Here is a 23154-nt window from a genome sequence, read left to right on the forward strand (position 1 = left end):
ATATAGATTTGCACTTGAGTTGCATTGCACCAAAGTCTTTGAGGCTCATTTTGTTTAATATTTAGAAATATATAAGGCTCTTCTTGACATAGCAGCAATTATTAAATTAATAGCACACTGCATGAGTTGATAGTTTTTTACAGCATTTTAAGCAGTTAGTTTGCAACCCACATTTATTGTATCAGCTATAATATGTAATGTGATCAGATAAAGCAGACTCAGTGGCATTGCGAGGAGTGAGAAGTGCCTGGGGTGGTGGTGCCCCTCCCCCCTTCGTCTTCTCCCCCCACTCCTTCCCCGATCCTCCCTGCCACATGCAGGTTCTAGTTCTCGAGGGACCAACAGGTTAGGTATTCAGGATATCTTTAATGGACACACATGAGAGAGATTTAAATATTTTAGATAAATGCATACATACATACAATGGAAGCAGCAGGCATGCAAATCTTCATGCATATTTGTTAGCAGTATTTTCTGAAAGACTGACCAGTTGGCAAGTCCATGAGGACTGGGAGTGGACAAAACATAATATAGAACTGAGTGCTAGATGCATTAAAGATACTGACTGGATCGCTGTTGGCCAATTCTCGCGCAGTGATCAATGTGCTATCAAGTTTGCATGCTAATGATTTGCATGGATCAATCGCGTAGTGAGTGATTGACACATGTGCAGAGCCCTAACAGCAGTGACAGGGGAAGTGGCCTCCAGTCACTGCTGTTAGGCTTCTTTTTTTTTTTTTTAATGGCACAGATGTGGTATATGTGTTTCACATGTACAATCTGCCCCATTAAAAATAAAGCTCCCCCCACGCTGATGGCCCACCTCAATGACCCCCTCTCCAAGAATAGGCAGGAATGATGCACACTTCCTCCTGCCATGCAGAACATCCCTGCACCATGCCACCCTTAGCCACTGTCTCCCCCCCAAACTCCCCAAAATGGCAGGACGGATACCCACTCCCTCCTGCCACTGGACACCCTCCACCCCTGAACCTCCCCCATCTTTTAAAAAAGTTGGAGGCAGGAAGCCCACTCTGAGGCTCCTACTTTGGGTCTGCCAGTCTTAAATGACAGGCCTTCCCCTTCCCGGTGCATCATGTTATGCACGGTGCGGGGCAAAGGCTCTGATTGGTTCAGCCACCTAAGGCCCCTCCCACTGGGTAAGACAAAGTGGTCACCAAAGGCAGCAGCTTTTGCAGAGACATCCAAAAACAGCTGCGTTGAAAGCAAAACAATAGGTTTTGACAGGCACACAAACTCGAAGAACAATCAGCACATCCTTTACCCCGCGTTTTTGTAGGATGTTTGTGTGATGATTATGATTGTTGGCATTGTCATCTCAAAGCAGGGCCTTTAGATTAGAGAGTTGCGCGGGGACAGAAATCTCACCCGTCCCTGCCAAAGTCCCACCCGTCCCCGTGAGGACTCCCACCCATCCCCACCTGTCCCCGCGAGGAATCCCTCCGTCCCTTCCCATCCCCGCGAGGAATCCCCTACGTCCCCGCCTGTCCCTATAAACTTCAGAAATAGTTATTTCAGTTTATTATGCTACTAAATTAAAGGCTCTGGTAGAAACTCATTTAAAAATAAGCAAAAAGACTTTATTAATTTGGAAATATTAATTGGGAAGAATACATACTTTTGTCCTTTCAGCGTCCTTCTCCACCCCTTTGTCTTCCCCAGTGCTTTCAGCGTCCTTCTCCCCCCTCAGTTTTACCCATTTCCCTTAAGCGTCTTTTCTTCTCCACTTCACCTTTCTTCCCTTTCTCCCTCCCTTCCCCACCCGACCGACAACAGAACAGGTCTGGTCGAACAAAACTCCCTGCACTGTAGCCGCGGATCTAAATTACCTTCTTACAGCAGCTGGAGTATTGAAGCTGCTGTAAGAAGGTAATTTAGATTCGTGGCTACAGGGCAGGGAGATTTGTCGGCCGGGCCTGTTGTCGGTCAATCGGGGGAAGCGCCACAAAGATAAGGGGACCTGACCGGCTGTGCACATTCCCCCCCCCACCATGGCTGCACCCGGGGCGGACCGCCCCCTGCTTTGGTACGCCACTGCCTTCTCCCTACCTGCCCTGCCGCACACAGACGACCGGAAGTCTTCCCGATGTCAGCGCTGACGTCGGAGGAAGGGAGGGCTTTGCTTAAGCCCTCCCTCCGACGTCAGTGCTGACATCGGAGAAGACTTCCGATTGGCTATGTGTGCTGCAGCAGGGCAGGCAGAAAATGGAAGATGAGGCCTCGCAGCAGGGCAGGTAGGAAAGGCATTGAACCCCGCGGGATCCCCAAGTGCACGAGGGGCATCCCCACGGGATCCCCGCGACCCTAGGGGTGTCCCCTCGGGATCCCCGTGACCCGAAGGGGGAACCTGCTGGTCCCACGGGATTCCCGTCGTCCCCGTTCCCGTGCAGCTCTCTACTTTAGATCACTTATTATTCTATTGTCCATTCATTTTGGCTTTTTGGAAATCAATATGGGGTCAAATTGTTTATTAGAAAATTTGGTGGCATTATCGTATGATACTGTACTATTTGGTATGTCAATGAGGGCTAAGAGCCAAATATCTTCGAACAATAATAAACTTTTACTTATTATGACAGGGGTTGCCATACAACAGATTACGAGTAATTGGAATAATTGGAATAGAAAGAATTATAGTTTCTGGTGGAATTCTTTATGTCATCAATAATAATAATACCCTTAGCGCACATGCACACTTCAATGTTTGTGGCTCCGTACGTCCGTTGCTCCGTGGCTGGCAGTGAAATTATACAGGGTAGCAGAAAGTTGGTAAAGTGTGCGCGAGCGCATGCATTCGCGGCGCTTATGATGCGTGAGGCGCTTGCGTTCCATTTTCTATGAGTGGCGGTTTACTTCTCCCAGCAGCGGTTATTTTGGGCCGGTTGCTGTTTGCTGCTTGATTTAAAAAAAAAAAAAGGTAGGTGGGAGAAGGCGCGCAATAATTTACATCCCCCATAAGATAATTTACATCCTCAATATTCCCCCGACATCACGGACCTCCATCGACATCCCCCTGACATCTCCACACACACGGACAGGGGCCAAACAGACGGGACTGACAGAAAAAGTGGCAGTGAAAGACACAGAAGGACAGGGAGCCAAACAGATGGGACATTGACAGACTGACAGAAAAGGTGGCAGTGGAAAATACAGAAGGACAGGGAGCCAAACAGACGGGACATTGAAAGACTGACAGAAAAGGTGGCAGTGGAAGTCACAGAAGGACAGGGAGCCAAACAGATGGGACATTGACAGACTGATAGAAAAGGTGGCAGTGAAAGACACACACAGAAGGACAGGGAGCCAGGGAGAGAGATTGAAAGAAAAAAAAAAAAAAAAAAAACAGACAGCGGACAAGGAGAGAGAGACACACAGAAAAAAAGACAGACATACAGTGGCCAAGGAGACAGTCAGCAAAAAAAGACATACAGTGGCCAAGGAGACAGTCAGCAAAAAAAGACAGACAGACATACAGTGGCCAAGGAGACAGTCAGCAATAAAAGACAGACAGACATACAGTGGCCAAGGAGACAGTCAGCAAAAAAAGACAAAAGACAGACAGACAGACAGTATCCAAGGAGACAGTCAGCAATAAAAGACAGACAGACATACAGTGGCCAAGGAGACACACAGAAAAAAAGACAGACAGACAGAAGCCAAGGAGACAGACCGAAATAAAGAAATACAGACAAACATACAGCGGCCAAGGAGACAGACAACACGGTAAGTTTTCAGTAAATTTGTTTAACTGTTAAGTCTGCACATCTATTCAAGCACCCGTTAATCTAACGGGCTTAAACACTAGTATATATATAAAATGGAAAGGGTAATAGCTACACAGCAGGGGTATTTAAGAAAATTTCAAGATGTTTGGGAGCTTTTAACAAATTATTGTAATGAGTAAATACCTGTTTTCCCTTTACTTGTGCATGCCCAAGGTTGGGGGTGGGGGAGGGGTTGATTTTGGACTTTGTATAATAATAAGGAATGTTAGGAAGGAATTTATTATATGGTTTTTTGTGTTTAAAAATTGTTATGGAAGGGGAGGGAGGGGGGAGATAAGTTTTAAAATGGATTATTGCAGAATATTAAGTGCTGTATTTAAGTTAAAATGTTATTATTTAATGATACATTTATTATAAGTTTTAAAAATGAATAAAGATTAAAAAAAAATTGGAAGGGAGGGACTGTAGGTGAGGGGTCTGAAAATTCTTTGGGAGAATTATAAGGCTGAACGTTCGCGAGGGGCTCCCATCACCCTTGCATCAGCTCTGATTTGGGACATACTTCAGCCACTTCCAGGTATACATAAGAGACTAAGGTGTATCCTGCAGAGATATGTTCAAGCCTCCTTTGTTGAAGAGTAGTCATAGAAACAGTTTTCTCTGTCTACGGTAGCGTATTGATTTGTTCTATTCTCTATTTGCTTTTTCTTTTGTGATTAATCTCTGCCTCTGTTTGGGCTCTGCCTTACTGTGATTTAGTAATGAATGGCTTGTTTATTCAGAAACTCTAAGAATGCTTCCTCCCATTCTGTGGCAGAATGCCTTTAGAAGTGGAACCGATTCTTAGTGCTTTTAGGATGATTAAGTTTATTTAAGTCTTTCTTAGAAAATCGGGCATTTAAAATTGGCAAGTTGATGCCTGCGAAATGACTGAGCTGAGTTTATTCCAAGCGAGCACTTATCTAGACAATAATCATTTTGATCGGATGTCACAGAAGGAAGATCTGAAAGGCTTGGAGAAATTAGTTTGCAATGAATGACATCCATCTGATATGATGTTCTGTTGCTGGTTATTACAGCCATAAAGATCAGAGCTTACTGTCTTCACTGCTTGGGTTATCCCCATTCATTCCTGACAATTTCTAGGAAGAGAGTATGAAGCCAAAAAATGTCTGTCTACTCAGTGGCAGAGTAGGGGGGGGGGCTCCCTTAATCCTCTCCGCTCTAGCCTCATCCCACTCCTCCCCTCACCACCGCCACAAGCAACAACTTTAATGTGCTCTTCGCGACCACATTATCTCTCCCGCTGACATCACTTCTGGGTGCCCCGCATAGGAAGTGACGTAGGCGGGAGAGCCGATGGGGTCGCGAGGAGCACGTTGAAGTTCTTGTTGCTCGTGGTGGTGAACAACGCGAGGTACAGGGGAAGGGGGGTGCGCATGCATCAGGGGGGATAGGAGCAGAGACGAGGGTGGGGGAGGGGCACCTCTCACCCTCGTTACACCACTGAGTCTGCTTAAGGCATCTTCTGGACAGAGTAGAGAGCTTAGGCGGATCTTAAGAGCTGGACAGACCTCCGTGTTCCTTCTAGTAAACAGGTTTTATCAACAAGAAAAACATTTTCTCATTTGTAAGCAGTTTATTTTGGAGTCCTTCTACTAAGCTGTGGCACAAAGTGGTCTTAGTGTGCTTTTAAGTGGGTTTTTCCCATATACTAAAGCCATTTTTAGCACAACTGTAAAAAAATAGATTTTTTTTTTTTGTTATTTCATAACGCTTGACAGATTATTGCCAGTTGGGACTCTGTTGTATGTGAAGTTAATTATTCTGTTGACATGCCGATAGGTTATATAGATCATTCAATTCTCAGCATAGTGAATTAAGGACCCCTAATGCAATCACGTGTTGAAACATAGCCGTGTCGGATCATATCAATAAACTAGTTCCAATAGTGTGGATCCTGTGACATCGTATCTCCTTTTGGCCATCTCCACAGGAGTTTGTAGCACATCAGTCACTGTCTTACTTAATAGACCTCTAGGGGGAAATTCTATAAACAGCATCCCGATTGTAGGCGGCGGTAGGCATCCTAATGCTATCTAACTAGCCAATCGGGATGCACGTTAAAAAACAAACAAACCCATACACCCTGAGGCAGATAACCTACATTGTAGGCGTTTTCACGAATCTAGGGAGGCGTGTAGGGCCGCCTAAGCTCGCCCAAGGCTGCGCGTGGTTTCGTCCAGAAGTAGCCGTAGGCAAGCTTAGGCGGTCCTCGAGAGCCGGAGCCAGGTCAGGTTTTCAGGATATCCACAATGAATATGTATGAGATGGATTTGCATGCACTGCCTCCTTGAGATGCAAATCTATCTCATGCATATTTATTGTGGATATCCTGAAAACCTGACCTGGCTCCAGCTCTCGAGGACCAGAATTGCCTATCCCTGCCCTAGGGCATCGTGATAGATGCCTGAAATGTAGGCCAGGAAAATGCTAGTTTACATTTCAAGCATCTATCACGATGCCCTAGGGAAACACCTAGGGCCACCTAAGCTTGCCTACGGCTACTTCTGGACGAAACCACGCGTAGCCATGTAGGCCAGCAAAATGCTAGTTTACATTTCAAATAGATGTGGCCGCTCAGCCGATCGCAGCAAGGGAATCTCCCTTCTGCGATCAGTTTAGCGGCCCTGGCAGCAAACCCGTGTGCTCCCCCCCCCTCATGAAGATGACTGGCAGGAGGGATGCCCACTTCCTCCTGCTGGTACCCCCAAAGCTCCCTCAGCTCTGAATGTCTTCAGCAAGAGGATTGCCGAATTCCTCCTGCCGCCACCACCATGAGACATCCCATGGTTTTGCGATCGATTGGATTCCCCGACCCGATTCACAAAACTGCTGTCCATGTGTTTCTCCGAGCTATCGCTCATTCTCCGATCCGAGCATGCATATTGAAATGTCATGCAAAGTAGGCGAGCGATCGATGCACAAAATGGCTTCTACCAGCAGAAGAAATACTGATTGAGTTTGCTGATCCATAAAAGAGCGATTGGAGAAGACCAGTCACTCACTAACCTTTCCGACTCTTCTGCCCTGAAAGTAATAGAATCAGTATCGACATTATACTATAAAACTCACTTATACAACAGCGCCGTCCAATAGTTTTCAATTACTCCTTCCAACACCACCTATGAACTCCTTTCTACAGCTCTGTCCAACAGCAGCAATAGCTACCTCCAACAACTCCCAAGACAAAGGAAAATCTCTTCCAGTATTCCTTATATCGCATTTTACGACGACAGTGCTTTGTGACCGACGCCTTCGATGCATACCAATGATGCATGTGAATAAACCACGCCTTGGAATGACGTACAACAGGCACATGCGTACATTACATCTAGAACCAACAGGAATACAGTACTCTATGCATGTGTTTAAATCGCTCTCACAGCGATTGATTGGATGTGATTAGGGCGGGTCTCTGCTCAAATAATTTGAATGTCAACTCAGTTGTGCATCAATTGCTTGGCCAAAATCAGTCAGAGAATCGGCCAATAGCGATCCTGTCGGTATTACTGACAGACTTTAGTGCATCTAGCCCTATGGCCCAGAAAAAACAAAGAAAAAAGACATTTCAATTTAATCATGGAATTGTTATTACAGGGCAGACTGGATAGGTCATTTATTTTATGCCTACCTCTGCTTCATACACAGGATCATTTGGGATAAGTTTCAAAGCTATTTCCATGGGTAAAACTGTGCTTTGCACATGGAAATGGGCTTTTATAACATTGCCCACCCTCTCAGCAGGTACAAGTGGCACACTGAGGCAGAGACATTCTCACAATGGAGTTGGGGGGGGAGATAGAAATCATTGTACTGTACACATTGCTTTTTTTTTTTTTAAAGCTGCAAACGTATCCAGTACTCAAATGCCAGTTCATTCTTCAGAAGTTAGGTGATAACTGAGAGTCCTACCCCACAGTAGCCAGGCCCTCTGCAACCAGCCACAAAATCTATGAAAAGGCAGCACGAAGTGTGCTAAACCTGAGCTCTTTTATTAAATGCTTGGGGACCAAGCAAAAAGTTCTGATACTCTGAACTCCGTCAAAAAAAGCCCTGATCATATACATTAGACTCCCAGTTATCTGGCACCCAAGGGGATTGATAGATACTGGATAAATGTAGTTTCTGGTTGCTTGAGAGTTACTTTTAAAAATAAACATAACTACTGTCATGGCTGTCCTCCCACTCCAAACTCCCCCCCCAAGGCCACTGTTGCTGCTACCCAACACTCCAACCCCCCCCCCCCCCCCCGAGGTCACAGGTGTTACTTTCCTCCACTGTGAAGCCACTCCCTGAAATGCAAGAGACACGTTTTGTGTCCCACTTTAAAGTCTGATTTGTGAAACGCTGGCCACCGTCGGTTACTGATCAGCTGAAGATAAGTTGATTTATGTTCATCTATCTTTTCAAGTTTTCACTAATATCCTGTTTCAGAGACAGCGTCCTAAAGCTGTGTGTGGGGACAACGGGACAGGCGATCACTTCCCCTCCCTCCCTGCCGCGCCAAAGCCAGCCTGCCTGTCTGCCTGCCTTTTTCCCTCCAGCACTGAAGCCTGGTCTACCGCCGATTCAAACATCCCCAGTCCGCTGCCACCCACTGCTGCTTCTTGCCCACCGCAACTTCCCGCCCACCTGCAACTGAAGGAAAGGAAGGTCCAGGTGCCGGCCCACAAACCTTCTTCCCGACGTCAATTCTGACATCAGAGAGGAAGTTCCAGGCCAGTCAGGCAGTGATTGGCTGACCCAGAACTTCCTCTCCGATGTCAGAATTGACATCGGAAAGAAGGCTTGTGTGCCGGCGCCTAGATCTTCCTTTCCTTCAGTTGCAATGGTGGCTTTTAGGTTACTGCAGTAGCACGAGGAGGAGAGTGGCTCGGCAGGAAATTTCTTTGGCTATAGGGCTTTGGGTACAGTACAGGTTTGGAGGGGCCTGAGCCCAAGGTGTGTGTTTGAGTCTAGACATCCAAGGACCCTTCCACCTCATCCCCATCTGTGGCTATACTATTAGTTTGAACATTATATTAAACATTACATTACATTACGGATTTCTATTCCACCTATACCTTGCAGTTCAAGGCGGATTACAAAAGATTTGACTGGACATTTTCCAGTGAAGATACAATTTTTTTTTTTTTTTTAACAGAGGAGAGATAGCTGGATAGAATCTTAGGGGAATTTACGGGTAGGATAGTAAACTGACAGTGCCGAACTGTGTGATATAAACAAATAGAATACAGTTAGAGTAGGTAAGATTACAATCTATTTTAGGGGGTCTGTTTACTTGGAAGGTGTTTTGGGGGGGTTATTTGGGGGAGAATTATCTGGAGGTAGGTGAAGAGGAGTTAAGATATTTGGATGAATTTTTTGAAAAGCAGGGTTTTGATTTCTTTTCGGAATGTTTTGAGGTCGTCCGTTGTTGTCAGCAGATTGGAGAGAAGCCGCACATGCTGTACCTACCAATTGCTTATTGCCAATTTTACTTTAACTGTTCCAAGCCAGACTTATTCAGCCAATGTAGAGCTTCCACTAAAACAGATCGTCTTTCCTGAAGGCCCAGAATACTCAAAACAGGGAGATCAAGCAACCACACTAGTGCTGTTTTTAAATAGGAATATCTCAGAATATATTACTGTTTTCAATGCATGGACTATTACTGTCTCAGTGGTCATTGACCATCTGCCAACTTTAATGGCCTGTCACATTTACTTTAACTCTCAGTGGCAGTGACAAGAACTCTTCATCAAACTCTTTATATCACAAACTTTTCTCACAGATTACTTTTGACATTTATAGGAACTGTGATTCTTTCCCCCCCCCTCTCCCCCGTTCCTACCAGGTCTATTCATGGTAACTTAGAAGGAGTTAAACATGGCTGTGTGTTTGCTGTGATATTCAGATCCGTGGTATTTGCCCCCTACAATACTATGGGGCACGTCTTCTAAACTGTGCTAGTAAATGAGCTTAGCAGGACTTTCCTCCTTGCTAAGCATAGCAACATAGTAAATGATGGCAGATAAAGACCTGAACGGTCCATCCAGTCTGCCCATAAGTTATACACATTAAAAAATACATGATTAGATTACTATGCCCAGGAAATGTATTTATCTATTTAATTCATTTTCTATCCCATACTCGCCAAAGAGCCCAGGACGAGTTACAGGCCAATACATACAATATACATAAGAACATAAGAATTGCCGCTGCTTAGTCAGACCAGTGGTCCATCGTACCCAGCAGTCCGCTCACACGGCGGCCCTTAGGTCAAAGACCAGTGTCCTAACTGAGGCTAGCCTTACCTGCGTACGTTGTGGTTCAGCAGGAACTTGTCTAACTTTGTCTTGAATCCCTGGAGGGTGTTTTCCCCTATAACAGCCTCCGGAAGAGCGTTCCAGTTTTCCACCACTCTCTGGGTGAAGAAGAACTTCCTTACATTCGTACGGAATCTATCCCCTTTCAACTTTAGAGAGTGCCCTCTCGTTCTCCCTACCTTGGAGAGGGTGAACAACCTGTCTCTATCTACTAAGTCTATTCCCTTCATTATCTTGAATGTTTCGATCATGTCCCCTCTCAATCTCCTCTGTTCGAGGGAGAAGAGGCTCAGTTTCTCTAATCTTTCGCTGTATGGCAACTCCTCCTCCAGGTTACAATTTGCCAGAGGGACAGTACAAGTTTTTCAGGTACAAGTTTTTATCCTAACTCGATACATACTAGGGATCTAATACCAATATCCATAATATACAGTTTACAGGTTAAATTAGTCATAAATAAGGCAATTACTAGTTGTAAGGTTTAGCCCCCCAAATGTAAGGTTTTGGAGGGGTAATATTGAAGCAAATATGCCCCAATGATATATTGTGGCGGCCTTACAATCCGCCAGGCCCCAGGTTCAATACCCTCACTGAAGATTCAGTAGGAAGTAAAATCAAATGACAAGCACAGCCAGAAGTGATTACATAAAGAATATAATGTGCAGAAAAAGGCTTAATATTATAGAAAAGCAAGATTTATAAAGATACATCAAGCATATATTGGGTTACAATTATACAGAAAGAAATAAAAATAAGCTTTGCAAATGCAGAGTGGATTCAAACACTGCTTGTGTGTGTGTCAGGAGAGAGAGGACAGTTTACCTGCATTACAGAGTCCAGGGGAAAGAGAGAGAAGGGTGTTGCAGAGAGGAGCCTTTTATAGGTTGGAATCTTTTTCTAAAAATAGAAACTATTGTATTTCCCAGTATCTTTGTGTTTATAATTTGTAAACTGTTTGAAACAATATGTAGTTAGTTTAATTGATAAGGAAGGTGTAACACAGGAATTGTAGATGTGATTAGTCTCTGGTTCTTTGACCCATTCAAGTAGCCTATCTTCTTGATAAACAATCCAGTCTGGCTGGATGCTTAATGTATGTGATTTCTGTGCAGGAGCATTTAGGGTCTATCTGCATCAACATTCCAGAGTCAGATTGATATAATGTCCCATAAGCCTCTGCTGACATTGGTTAGGCCAACCGAAAATGCTGACTGCTAGCAATGCTAGGCTGACACCTAGTGTGTTGGCAATAGAGTGCATGACTTGAAAAAAAATTAATGGGGGAGCAGTTACTGCCTCCTATTTAGGAATCACTAAGGCCCAGATTTTATTAAAAAATACTTGAAGTTAGGCGCTTAGATCGACACAGTTTGCTAATCTAAGCACCTAACTCAGTTTTCTTAATTGACTTAATCGGTGCTGTTAATGGAAAGCAGCATTAAAATATTTTTTAAAAATGAATTAGCTGGTAAGACGCCTGACTCGCTAGGCACCTACCACTTTGACGCGGGTGTGTACATTGAGGCGTGTACCAGCAAATAGGTATAGTTGACACATTCAGAGCGGATTTTGATTTAGGCGCACTCATTTAGGCTAAGAACCCCCTGGCTTAAATGCCATTGTGTCTAAGGATTCATTGGCCTCTTAAGACTGCCTAGTAGATGATTGACAGTTGCGCTTAACGGCACTTAGCAGTTAGGCACCGTTTATAGAATCAGGGCCCAAGCGCTCTTGCATTATGGTTTATTTCCCCTCAAATAAATTTGGTTCTAGTGATTATATTGCTCCTGGGCAGACTAGAGTCTTACTTTTTTGGACCACTTTTCCTACAAAATATAACAAAGCAGTCTACAGACTAAAAATTCAGCTAGAATGGAACTCCAAATTATATAGGACAGAAAGGAAACAAGGAAGGTTTCTCTCACACAGAAATATACAGGCCATCAGTTAAAACCCAGATGCCAAATTGGCATTTTTTCATCCAGGGCAGAACAGAGGATTAAAATATTTAACGTCTGTGCCACATACTATGGCCTCTCCAAATGCTGATCTAGATAAATAGATAGGCTAAGCACTTAGCATTTGGTAGTCGGAACACACTAGCTGAATAGGGCATCCGTGCCCATACCCTGTCCCTGACACATCCCCTCCAGAAAATAAATACCAAAAAATAAGTTATTCATCACAAAACTTTTTAATGTGCTTTGCGTAGGGTTACCATATGGCTCCAGAAAAAGGAGGATGGATTGAGACATCCAGATTTTACTTCCATGGAAAGCAATGGAAGTAAAACATAAGAACATAAGAATTGCCGCTGCTGGGTCAGACCAGTGGTCCATCATGCCCATCAGTCCGCTCACGCGGTAGCCCTCTGGTCAAAGACCAGCGCCCTGAGACTAGCCCTAGCTGAGTACGTTCTGGTTCAGCAGGAACTTGTCTAACTTTGTCTTGAATCCCTGGAGGGTGTTTCCCCTGCCCTATGACAGCCTCTGGAAGAGCGTTCCACTTTTCCACCACTCTCTGAGTGAAAAGAACTTCTTTACGTTTGTACGGAATCTATCCCCTTTTAACTTTAGAGAGTGCCCTCTTGTTCTTCCTACCTTGGAGAGGGTGATCAACCTGTCCTTATCTTTTTCTGAAGCCATATGGTAACCTTAGCCTTTGCGGTAAGCATTTTCACATGTGCTAAGCACGTGTTGGGGCTTAATTTTCTTTGGTACACATATTCCTATGTATTGAGGCTTGAGCAGGAGCCCAGTAGTCACTGAACTTTTATCCTTCTGTCGTATAATAATCATTATGGTTTTTTGTACATAGCAGTACACAAGCAAGGGAAATATAAGTGAAGACAAGGCAGTTTTACAAAATACTTTTTTTTTTAACTTGCTAAAATTAATGGAAGGCCACATGTCCACAACCCAAAGAGCATAGCATGGAAACCTTATATAAATGTACTCAAGCAGGCCGAATAAAATTAAAGGCTGCCTTTGATTTATTACTCAACATAAGATGATCAAACTATTAGTTATGCCCATGAATATAGTGAAATTGAGACAAATAACCAATCAAAGAGCTATAGAGAGATAGGAAAATCTAATTCCCTACCAAACTATAACCCTCAAGGTATGGAAAGAATGAGGCCATGTCAAATTATACTATAAAGTCAAGCACTGTATTTTAATTATTCCTCGAATTTTCAGCTGTTAAACTAAACTTGTCTTTTGTTGACAGTGACAGAGAGTCGCGGGAACTTGGACAGTGTGCAGAAATTTTCCCTGCTGCCAACCTATCTGCCTGTGAATTACAGCATTTGTTCCAGTGACGTTTCCTTCTTCCTGAAAGAGGCAAATCAGGATATCATGAGGAATTCCAGTTTGCAGTCCAGGGTGGAGTCATTTCTCATTTACAAAGCCAAGAAAGTGCCATCAATTAATGCCAGTTATGGGCCCTTCACCGTAGAGCAAATGGTGCCCCAAGAATTGCTACTGATGCCAGACCAGTTTGGATCTACTGAGCTGTTTACGTTCAACTGGAAACTTAAAGCATATGTCATCAATGAGAAGATTTATCCCAGCTGGCCCAAAGTTCAGATCTTGTTTTACATTGTGGGAAGGGACTGGGATGACTATAGTACTACAGAATGGTTGCCATGCCTGAGGGTGTTTGCATTTCGGGAGACGAGAGAAGTGAAAGGCAACTGCAGGCTGAAGGGGGATCTGGGATTGTGTGTGGCCGAACTAGAGCTCCTGCCTAGTTGGTTTGACCCGCCAACGCTGGTAACTGGGCGTAAAAAATTCACCGATCAGTGGGAAGGCACGCCTGTGGAACTTTACTATATCGTTCAATCAGTGGATGAGAAAGGAGAGTGTATGAAGGAGGACACGAGAAAAAATAATGTTATCCGAGCAGGACGCAACGATATGGATGATTCCAGACCTTCCTTACAAAGGATTGGAAGTGTTTTTCTTTATCAAACATATGGCAGCCCAACTTTGTATGAAATAAAGTTGGATAATAACGTTATTGTGCAATACCTACCAAAGACTGTAAAACCAGGGGATACTTTGACCTATTTTGTCTCTGTTTCTAGAAATTCGTCGCAGGATCAGTTCACACTGAGGTAAGTTAATGCCAGTCCCTTTATTAAAAATAACTTCTTCTTTTTTTTTGACGGGGAGTGAAAAAATAAGATGGTATGCTTATACTCTTTCAGAATACCAGAATGGGTTTAAATTAGCTCCAGTAATCCAACTACCGTATTTTCACATAGATAACGCGCACCCGTATAAAACGCGCACACGGGTATAGCGCGCGGAAAACACAAATTTATGTACAGAAATTTTTATATACCGCGCACACCCGTATACCGAGCATGCTGCCCGACTCTCCTTTCGCCCGCCCCGACTCTTCTCTGGAGACCCCGACTCTCTTTTCGCCCGCCCCGACTCTCCTTTCCCCCTTGAAGTCCTGTCCCTACCCTGAAAGCCTGATGCCCCCCCGATGTCCGATTCACCCCCCCCGCAGGACCGTTCGCACCCCCACCCCGAAGGACCGCTCGCACGCACCCGCACCCCCACCCTGAAGGACTGCTCGCACCCCCACCCCGAAGGAGCGCTCGCACTCCCACCCCGAAGGACCGCTCGCACCCCCACCCGAAGGACCGCTCGCACCCCCACAGCCTCCCCCCCCTCCCCCATGGAGAAGCTGTCTACCTTGTTTCCGGATGCCAGCGAGCCCAGCTGTTTCCTCTTCCGGCGGTCCCGCCCCTTCTCTGAGCCCTGCTGCGCTGCTTCCTCTTCTGGCGGTCCCGCCCTTTCTCTGATGTCAGAGAAAGGGCGGTTCGCCTGAAGAGGAAGCAGTGCAGCACAGGGCTCTGAGAAGGGGCAGGACCGCCGGCAGAGGAAGCAGCTGGGCTGGCATCCGGAAACAAGGTAGACAGCTTCTCCATGGGGGAGGGGGGGAGGCTGTGGGGGTGCGAGCGGTCCGTCGGGTGGGGGTGTGAGCGGTCCTTCGGGGTGGGAGTGCGAGCGCTCCTTCCGGGTGATGAATCGGGTGTCGGGGGGGGGGGGAAACTATGTAAAAAAAATTTGTACAACGCGCTCACGCGTATAACACGCAAGGTTATGCGCGGTTTGTAAAAACCACCTATAACGCGTGCGTTATATGCATGAAAATACGGTAAGTGCCATTATATACAACATGATGTAGCAGGAATAAATGAATGCCGGCTGGATCTGTTTGAGTTGGTCTTCTGCTTGTCATATCCCCTTTTTCTCGGAACATGTGGTCACCCAGTGACTTAATTTTACAGCAGATGATCTTAGTGTGAGGATATGGCTTTGGTGCAGAATGGAGTTCTTGTGAGATTTTAGGAAAAACTGCTGTATTTGTTGATTTAGGGGCTCATTTTCAAAAGAGAAAAGTGTTCCAAAAATGGCATAGAGAGGCATTTCGATGTTTTGTTTGCTAAAACATTCAAATCCCTATTTTCAAAACCTATATTTTAGGTACTTTTCCATACAGTTTGTCTACAGTGCATCTGAATCTCAAGAGGGTAGGCTGGGGCGTGGTTTGGGCGGGACTAGGGGGAGGCTTATGTTTGCATGTTATACTGCAATAATGCAACGTTGTAGAAATAATACAGGGCAAAAATTGGACGTTTTAGGCTAGACCTGTTTCTTTCTTTTTTTTTTTTTTAATGTATAATTTTTATTGAATATTCCAAACTACAGAAGCCTACAGAGGCTACCAAGTGAACACAACAATACAAATAATAAGCCAATATCTGCAAATCTTTCCATTATACAGTTGTGAACTATAGCAAAGAGAACCCAGAATCAATCCCAACCTTATCCCCACCCAAGTATCTTTTGAAGCTCCTTTGTTTTCATTCCTCCCCCACCCCTTCCATTCCTTCCCCCAAAGAGCTGTATTGGAAATATTTCAACAATCCTCAATCCCCCGGAGAAATAGCCCAGTACAGCTTCTCAAATGATACAAAATAGAGAATTGACCCCAAAATATCCACAAAGAAGAAAATCCAGAGAAAACCAAAAAAACTCTGTGGAGTGACGATGTTCCTAAATGGACTTTATTTGAAAGTATCAAAGTTCCAAAGGTACACTAAAATCATCCACATAAAATAATTCCATCCACATAAAAGTAAATTATCCACATAAAAGCCTTAAAGGACCTAGTCCGCTAGGGATACAGGACCCAACACGGTCCGCGTTTCGACAAAAATGCAAGCAGTGTCTCACTTCCGGTTCACCACTCAATTGTTTCCCACGTACATACCTTTATAGGACCCCCAGGGACCCCTGAAGAAGACTTTTTGTCGAAACGCGGACCGTGTTGGGTCACTCCACAGAGTTTTTTGGTTTTCATAAAATAGAGAATGACACGGGGAAAAAAAATCTGTCCCCGTCACTGCCCTGTCACTGGACCACCGTCCCTGCCATCCCCTTCACCACCCCATTCCCGTCCAAGCAGCATCCACCATTCCCTCTCGCCACCTCACTGCCCTTCGCCACCCTTTGCGTGGTCTGTGCATCTCTCTCCCTCCCTCTTACCTTCTCGACCTTCTCAACGTGTTTTAAGGTTTCAGATTTGTTAAAAGCCACCGGAGTGTTCGTGCGTGTGTGGGCGGAAGCTTCTCTTCTGGCACAACTGGAAGTTGCGTCAGAGCAGAAGCTTCTGCCCATACACGCACGCGACTGCACGTATGCTCCGGCGGCTTTCAACAAGTCTGAAACCTTAAAACACACCACGAAGGTAAGGGGGAGGGAAGGAGATGGATAGGTTCAGGTGGGTAGGTAGGAAGGAGGGAGGGTGCCGCGTGCGATCGGTGACAGTGCGCGTTCCCTACCTTAACTACAGGGACAAGGCCATTCACCGCTCCATGGGGCGGTGGATGGCCTTGTCCCCGTACCTGCAGTGAGCATCTTTCCCCCCTCCACCGTTTTGGCGGGTTACCCGCAGCTACTCGTGGCTAGCTGCGGGTAACATCCACCGTGTCATTCTCTAATACAAAACACTAGAGTAGAGAGGAAAAGAAAGCTCCTGGAGAGGTTCTTGAAGATAGGAAGTGAGGTAAAATGAACAACTCAAACAGTGTGCAATCCTCACTCAGCAGGATAAACCATTCAAAACAGAACAGACCAACTTGTGACGTTCTTTAATTTTCTTTATTCAAAAACTTTTCTTTTTTCTTATCATTCTTGCTCCAATGCTCAAATGCCCGACGGGACCCATTTCGCCAAACTGGCTTTATCAAGGGTTCCAGCAAGGAGCACTTAATTTGGCTTCCTCTTGCAGCCGAGGCAGGAGCTTTGCCCGACTTTGCGTTCTGCCTTCTCGCACCGCGGCTTTTCTTTCTTAATTCGTTCTTTTATTTTGTAGTCGCTGTGCGGTGCATCTCTAAAAAAAAAATAAATAAAAGTTTAATTTTTTTTTTGTCGGTTCCCGTCCGGTGGGACTTGGGCTCATGCCCTGCCGCCGACCCTCGTTTGGCTGCGGCCATCTTTTATTCTATCTCCTGGCCTGTTACGATCTTCAAAAGGTGTAGCCAGTGTAACCGGGCGATTTCACTTACGGACCCGCACCGTTGGTGTATTAAGTGCTTGGGACCTGAACTTTATCCTGAGTCCTGCCCGCACTGTGCTACCCTTCAAAAATGAGCTCTCCGGAGACGTCGTATCCAGATCCAGCAGCTCTTTGGTTCCATGGATCTGTCTGCAGAAAATGCCTTGGCCTCGGCCTCAACCTCGGCAGCGGCCAAGTCCTCGACCTCGAGCAAGTCGCCCTCATCTGTGAAGGCCTCCTCATCTGTTTGCTGTGCCTCCTAAGGTCTCGTCCTCAGGCAAGTCTGCTCTTTCCTCCACAGGTACGCTAGCTAAGAAGCCTCCAGCTGAGTCTCAGGCAGTCCAGGCAACGAGTGCAGTTATGCCAGCTCTACGAGACCCCCTTCGAAGCGTGCCTCCAAAAACAGGGAATACTCATCTTCGAGGTCGTCCTCTATGGAGTTCACTGCTGCACCTTCTAGACCAGAGTCATTGGTCTCGGTGCCTGTCTTCGAGGACATGCTGCAAGCAGTCTTGACTAGGCAGCTCACCTCAGTCTTTGCCAAGCTTGCCCCGACCTCGACCCTGCTTTCTGCAAGCCAGTCTGAGCATTCTGTCGAGGCACAACGAGCAAAACCTCTTAGTTCTCGGCCTTTGTCCTCCAGTGATTCCTCGCTTCATCCTTCCAGATCTCTGGCTACTCAACCTGCTTGAGAGGTGGTGGAGAAACCTCAATCGAGGTCTCATTCGAAGCATTCCTCGTCATCGAGGCACCTATCTTCGAGAAAGGATAAGGAGTCTTCTTTACCTCATTCTTCAAGGCCCATCGAGACCCCTTCAAAAACCAACGCCTCGTGCTTCTCCATCCTGAGACTCATCCAGGTCCCCGGACTCCTCTGTTGAGGCATGCTATGAAGGATCCTTGTTCTCCTGTTATTATGAGGCACGAGTCAAGACATTCAGTTCCTCATACTCCTGGGACCTCTCCATTGAGGCATCTCAAATGTAAGCACTCTCTGACTCCACCTAAATCACACAGCGGAGCTTCTTCTGTGACTCTTACGTTGGATACAGACATCCTTTCCCAATATTCCAGGGAGGCTTCTTATTCAGCAATGCCTCAGCCTCGTTCAACTTCTCCTCCTGAGGGCTCTTCATCTTCGAAATCCACATCTTTTTCAAGATTCATCTTTGACATGAGTAAGGCTCTTCAAGTTGATCTTCAATCTGAGTTTAAGTATACTCCTGAATATTTGGCTGAGATTGATTTGCCACATCCGCCAAAGGACACCATGAGACTTCCCATGAATCCTGTTTTGAAGCAAACTTGAGGAATCTCGAGACTCCTTATTCAATTCTAGCTATTCCCTCAAAAATGGAATCTTGTTATTGTATGGTTCCTTGTAAAGGTTTGAGAAGCCGCAGTTGTCTCACCAATCCTTGGTGGTAGAATCATCTCTCAAAAAATCTAATCCCACAAAGGTTTATGCTGCAGTCCCTCTAGGCAGAGAAGGATGGACGATGGATAAATTTGGACACCATCTGTATCAAAATTCCATGATGGCAAACAGGATTTTGAATTACAACTTCATGTTCACATCTTATCTCAAGTACTGCATAAAGACCATGCCCTACTTCTCTGATTTACCTGACCACCGGTTGCTTGAGTTTCAACAACTCCACTATACTCTATCACAAATACGTCTCTTCGTGCTTCAAGCGACTTATAATGCATTTGAAAAGTCATCTCGAGTCACTGCTTTTTCTGTGGCAGTGCAATGTCTGGCTTGGCTACGCATTGTGGACATGGATCCTAACATGCAAGATAGTCTAGCCCAGTGATGGCTAACCTTTTTGAGCCCGAGTGCCCAAACTGCCGCACAAAACCAAAGAATTTCCTCAAAGTGCCAGCACGTCAATTAAACCTTAATAACAAGATTTTAGTATCTAAAAACTCTTTATAAAGTTGCCTGAACTATGTAACATCATTTTTAAAGGTTGGAATCTTTGTATTGTCAGAGAATCAATTTGATTCACAATCCTTTGGTTTTCATTTCAATTTATTGGCAATTTATAATGTTTTAATGATTTCATTCATGGGCCGAATACACACATACTTTTCTCTGTCGCCGCACTCTTTGACCAAAAGATTTGTAAGCCTGCAACCACGTCAAGGTAGACTCTTTCAGCAGCTCCCCTCCCTCCCCCTTACCTTTGTGGCCAAGTCAAAATGATCTACCAACAATAAAATTTTAAAAACACAAAGCACGCTGTACGCAGAGAAAATGTTAATTATCATTTATATTCTGCGGGTTTTCAAAGAGGTCAAGGCAGATGACTTTATGCAATGTCACCTCAGTAACAACTACACAAAAATAGACAAATATTCCCCCTCCCTTTTTACTAAACCGCGATAGCGGTTTTTAGCGCAGGGACCTGCGCTGAATGCCCCACGCTGCTCTTGAAGCTCATAGGCTCCCTGCGCTAAAAAACGCTATTGCGGTTTAGTAAAAGGGGGCCGTAGTGCAAAATATAGACAGCCTATATAAATTCTCAAAACGGACACATTTTGATCACTAAATTGAAAATAAAATCATTTTCCTACCTTTGGTAATTTCATCAGTCTCTGGTTGCACTTTATTCTTCTGACTGTGCATCCAATATTTCTTCCCTTTTTCAGCCTCCTGTATGCTTTCTCTCCTCCAGACCTCATTCCCTCCCCAAACTTTTTCTTTGTTTCACCCTGCCCCCTTCTTTCTTTTTCTCTCTCCATACCCCCTTTCATTCTGTATGTCTATCTTTCTCTCTCTCTCTCCGTGCCCCATTTTTCTTTGTTTCACCCAGCCCTCTTTCTTTTTTTTTTTTTTGGCTCCCTGTCCCCCCCTTTTTTTCTTTCTCCTTGCCCTCCCCTATGCCACCACCATTGGGAAAATGCTGCCACCGCCACTGGGGAATAGGCTGCCACTGCCACTATCGGGAACAGGCCGGCGCCGAGTTCGCCCTGCTTCTCTTCCCCACGGGGCCGACCAACTCTCGCCACTCGACGTCAATTCTAACATCGGAGAGGACGTTCTGGGCCAGCCAGGCAGCGATTGGCTGGCCCAGAACGTCCTCTCCGACATCAGAATTGACGCGGGTGGCGAGAGTTGGTCAGCCCCACAGGGAAAAGCAGGGAGAACTTGGCACCGGCCTGTTCCCAATGGCGGCGGTGGCACTCAATGGCTAAAGAGACGCAGTTTGCCAGCCTAGGGAGAACACTGGAGGGTGGCCAGCTGTGCACCCTCTTGGGGCGTAAAACCAGGGCAGACCGCCCCCACCCCCACCTTGGTATGCCACTGTCTGTACCTCACTCCCTCCCTATGACCAAAAATTCTCCTTTCTTCTATTCCCCGTGTACACAACCATCTCTTTCCCTCCCTTCCTCTCTCCCAAGTCCTTGCCTTCTGTGTCCAAAAACACATTCCCTCTCCCACCTCAGCATCTCTTTCCCTCCCTTCCTCTCTCAAAAGTCCATGCCTTCTGTGTCCAAAAACACATTCCCTCCCCCACCTCAGCATCTATTTCCCTCCCTTCCTCTCTCCCAAGTCCATGCCTTGTGTCCAAAAACCCATTCCCTCCCCCACCTCAGCATCTATTTCCCTCCCTTCCTCTCTCCCAAGTCCATGCCTTCTGTGTCCAAAAACCCATTCCCTCCCCCACCTCAGCATCTCTTTCCCTCCCTTCCTCTCTCCCAAGTCCATGCCTTCTGTGTGCAAAAACCCATTCCCTCCCCCACCTCAGCATCTCTTTCCCTCCTTTCTTCTCTCCCAAGTTCATGCTTTCTGTGTCCAAAAACCCATTCCATCCCCCACCTCAGCATCTCTTTCCCTCCCTTCCTCTCTCCCAAGTCCATGCCTTCTGTGTGCAAAAACCCATTCCCTCCCCCACCTCAGCATCTCTTTCCCTCCTTTCCTCTCTCCCAAGTTCATGCTTTCTGTGTCCAAAAACCCATTCCATCCCCCACCTCAGCATCTCTTTCCCTCCCTTCCTCTCTCCCAAGTTCATGCCTTCTGTGTCCAAAAACCCATTCCCTCCCCTACCTCAGCATCTCTTTCCCTCCCTTCCTTTCTCCCAAGTTCATGCCTTGTGTCCAAAACGCACTCCCTCCCCCTTTTGTGTTCCCCGTTTGTCTCCCAGCCCATCTTAGCAACTTTCTCAGCAAAATGTAGCTCGAGCCGCGTAGGCTTGTCTTCTATTTCCTGCCTGTCCCGCCGCGCACACATAGCCGATCGGAAATCTTCCTCGACTTCAGCGCTGACGTCGGGGAAGATTTCCGATCGGCTGTGTGAGCGGCAGGGCAGTCGGAGTAGAAGACGAGCCTCGGGCTCGAGTTATATTTAACCCCGCGGGTCCCCCATCGTCCCCGTTCAGCTCTCTCTCCTGTGCACCCCCTGGTAGTACTGCCCTGATGGCGGCCCTGCGCGTGCCAGCTGCAAGACCTTCGCATGCCACAGTTGGCACCCATGCCATAGGTTCGCCATCACTGGTCTAGCCAGTATATCATGCCAAGGTAATGAGCTGTTTGACAACTCCATTGAGGCTGCCACCAAGCGTCTCAGAGCATGAGCGACCCTTTGCCTCTTTGATTCGACCTAAAGCTAAGCCTCCAGCTTCTAAGCCTTATAGGCCACCTCCACATCGCTATCCACAGAAATCTACTCTGGCTTTCTCCAGGCCTCCATCTAGGAAATAACCACAGCAGCAGCAAAAACCCCAGCCTCCTGCTTTGGCTAAGCCTGCACAGTCTTTTTGACAATCTAAATCTGAGCATATCGTCCATCTTCATCCATCAGTCTTTTCTCCTCCCCATAGGAGGTCGCCTCCATCACTTTTACCAACAGTGGGAGCAGATTACATCAGACTTCTGGGTTCTCACCATCATCAGAGAGGGTTACTAGCTTCAATTTCTTCAAATTCCACCAGAACTCCCTCCAAAAGAGTTCCCTTCCAACATGTCACAACTTCGCCTTCATCTTCAGGAGGCTCAGGCTCTTCTTTGCCTCCGTGCTGTCGAGGAGGTTCCCAATGGGACACTGGGCTATTTTCTGGTCCCAAAGAAGACGGGGATTTGCAACCTATCCTGGACCTCAGAGCTCTCAACAAATTTCTTGTCAAAGAGAAGTTTCGGATGCTCTCTCTTCCAACTCTGTATCCCCTGATGGATCAAGGAGATTGGTTATGCTCCCTAGATCTCAAAGAAGCTTATACTCATATTCCAATTCATCCAGCCTCTCGCAGATTCCTAAGATTTCGGGTTGGGAATCTTCAAATTCAGTACTGAGTCTTTCCTTTTAGCCTCGCCTCATCTCCCAGAGTCTTCACAAAATGCCTAGTGGTGGTGGCTGCAGCCCTGTGGATGCAGGGTCTTCAAGTCTTTCAATATCTGGATGACTGGCTCATCAAAGCCTTGTCTCAACAGGAGATTATTGCAGCAAC

General features: G+C 46.0%; 1 protein-coding gene across 1 annotated transcript in view; it reads left to right on the forward strand.

Annotated features, from left to right (window-relative positions):
- TMEM132D (transmembrane protein 132D) overlaps positions 1-23154 on the forward strand; it is a 610320-nt gene that overhangs the window by 145045 nt on the left and 442121 nt on the right. Inside the window, exon 2 of the mRNA XM_033957235.1 lies at positions 13349-14237. Within this exon, the coding sequence (XP_033813126.1) occupies positions 13349-14237 (889 nt within the window). The remainder of the gene's footprint in view (positions 1-13348; positions 14238-23154) is intronic.

This window comes from Geotrypetes seraphini, chromosome 8 (assembly GCF_902459505.1).
Source record: "Geotrypetes seraphini chromosome 8, aGeoSer1.1, whole genome shotgun sequence".
Lineage (NCBI taxonomy): Eukaryota > Metazoa > Chordata > Amphibia > Gymnophiona > Dermophiidae > Geotrypetes > Geotrypetes seraphini.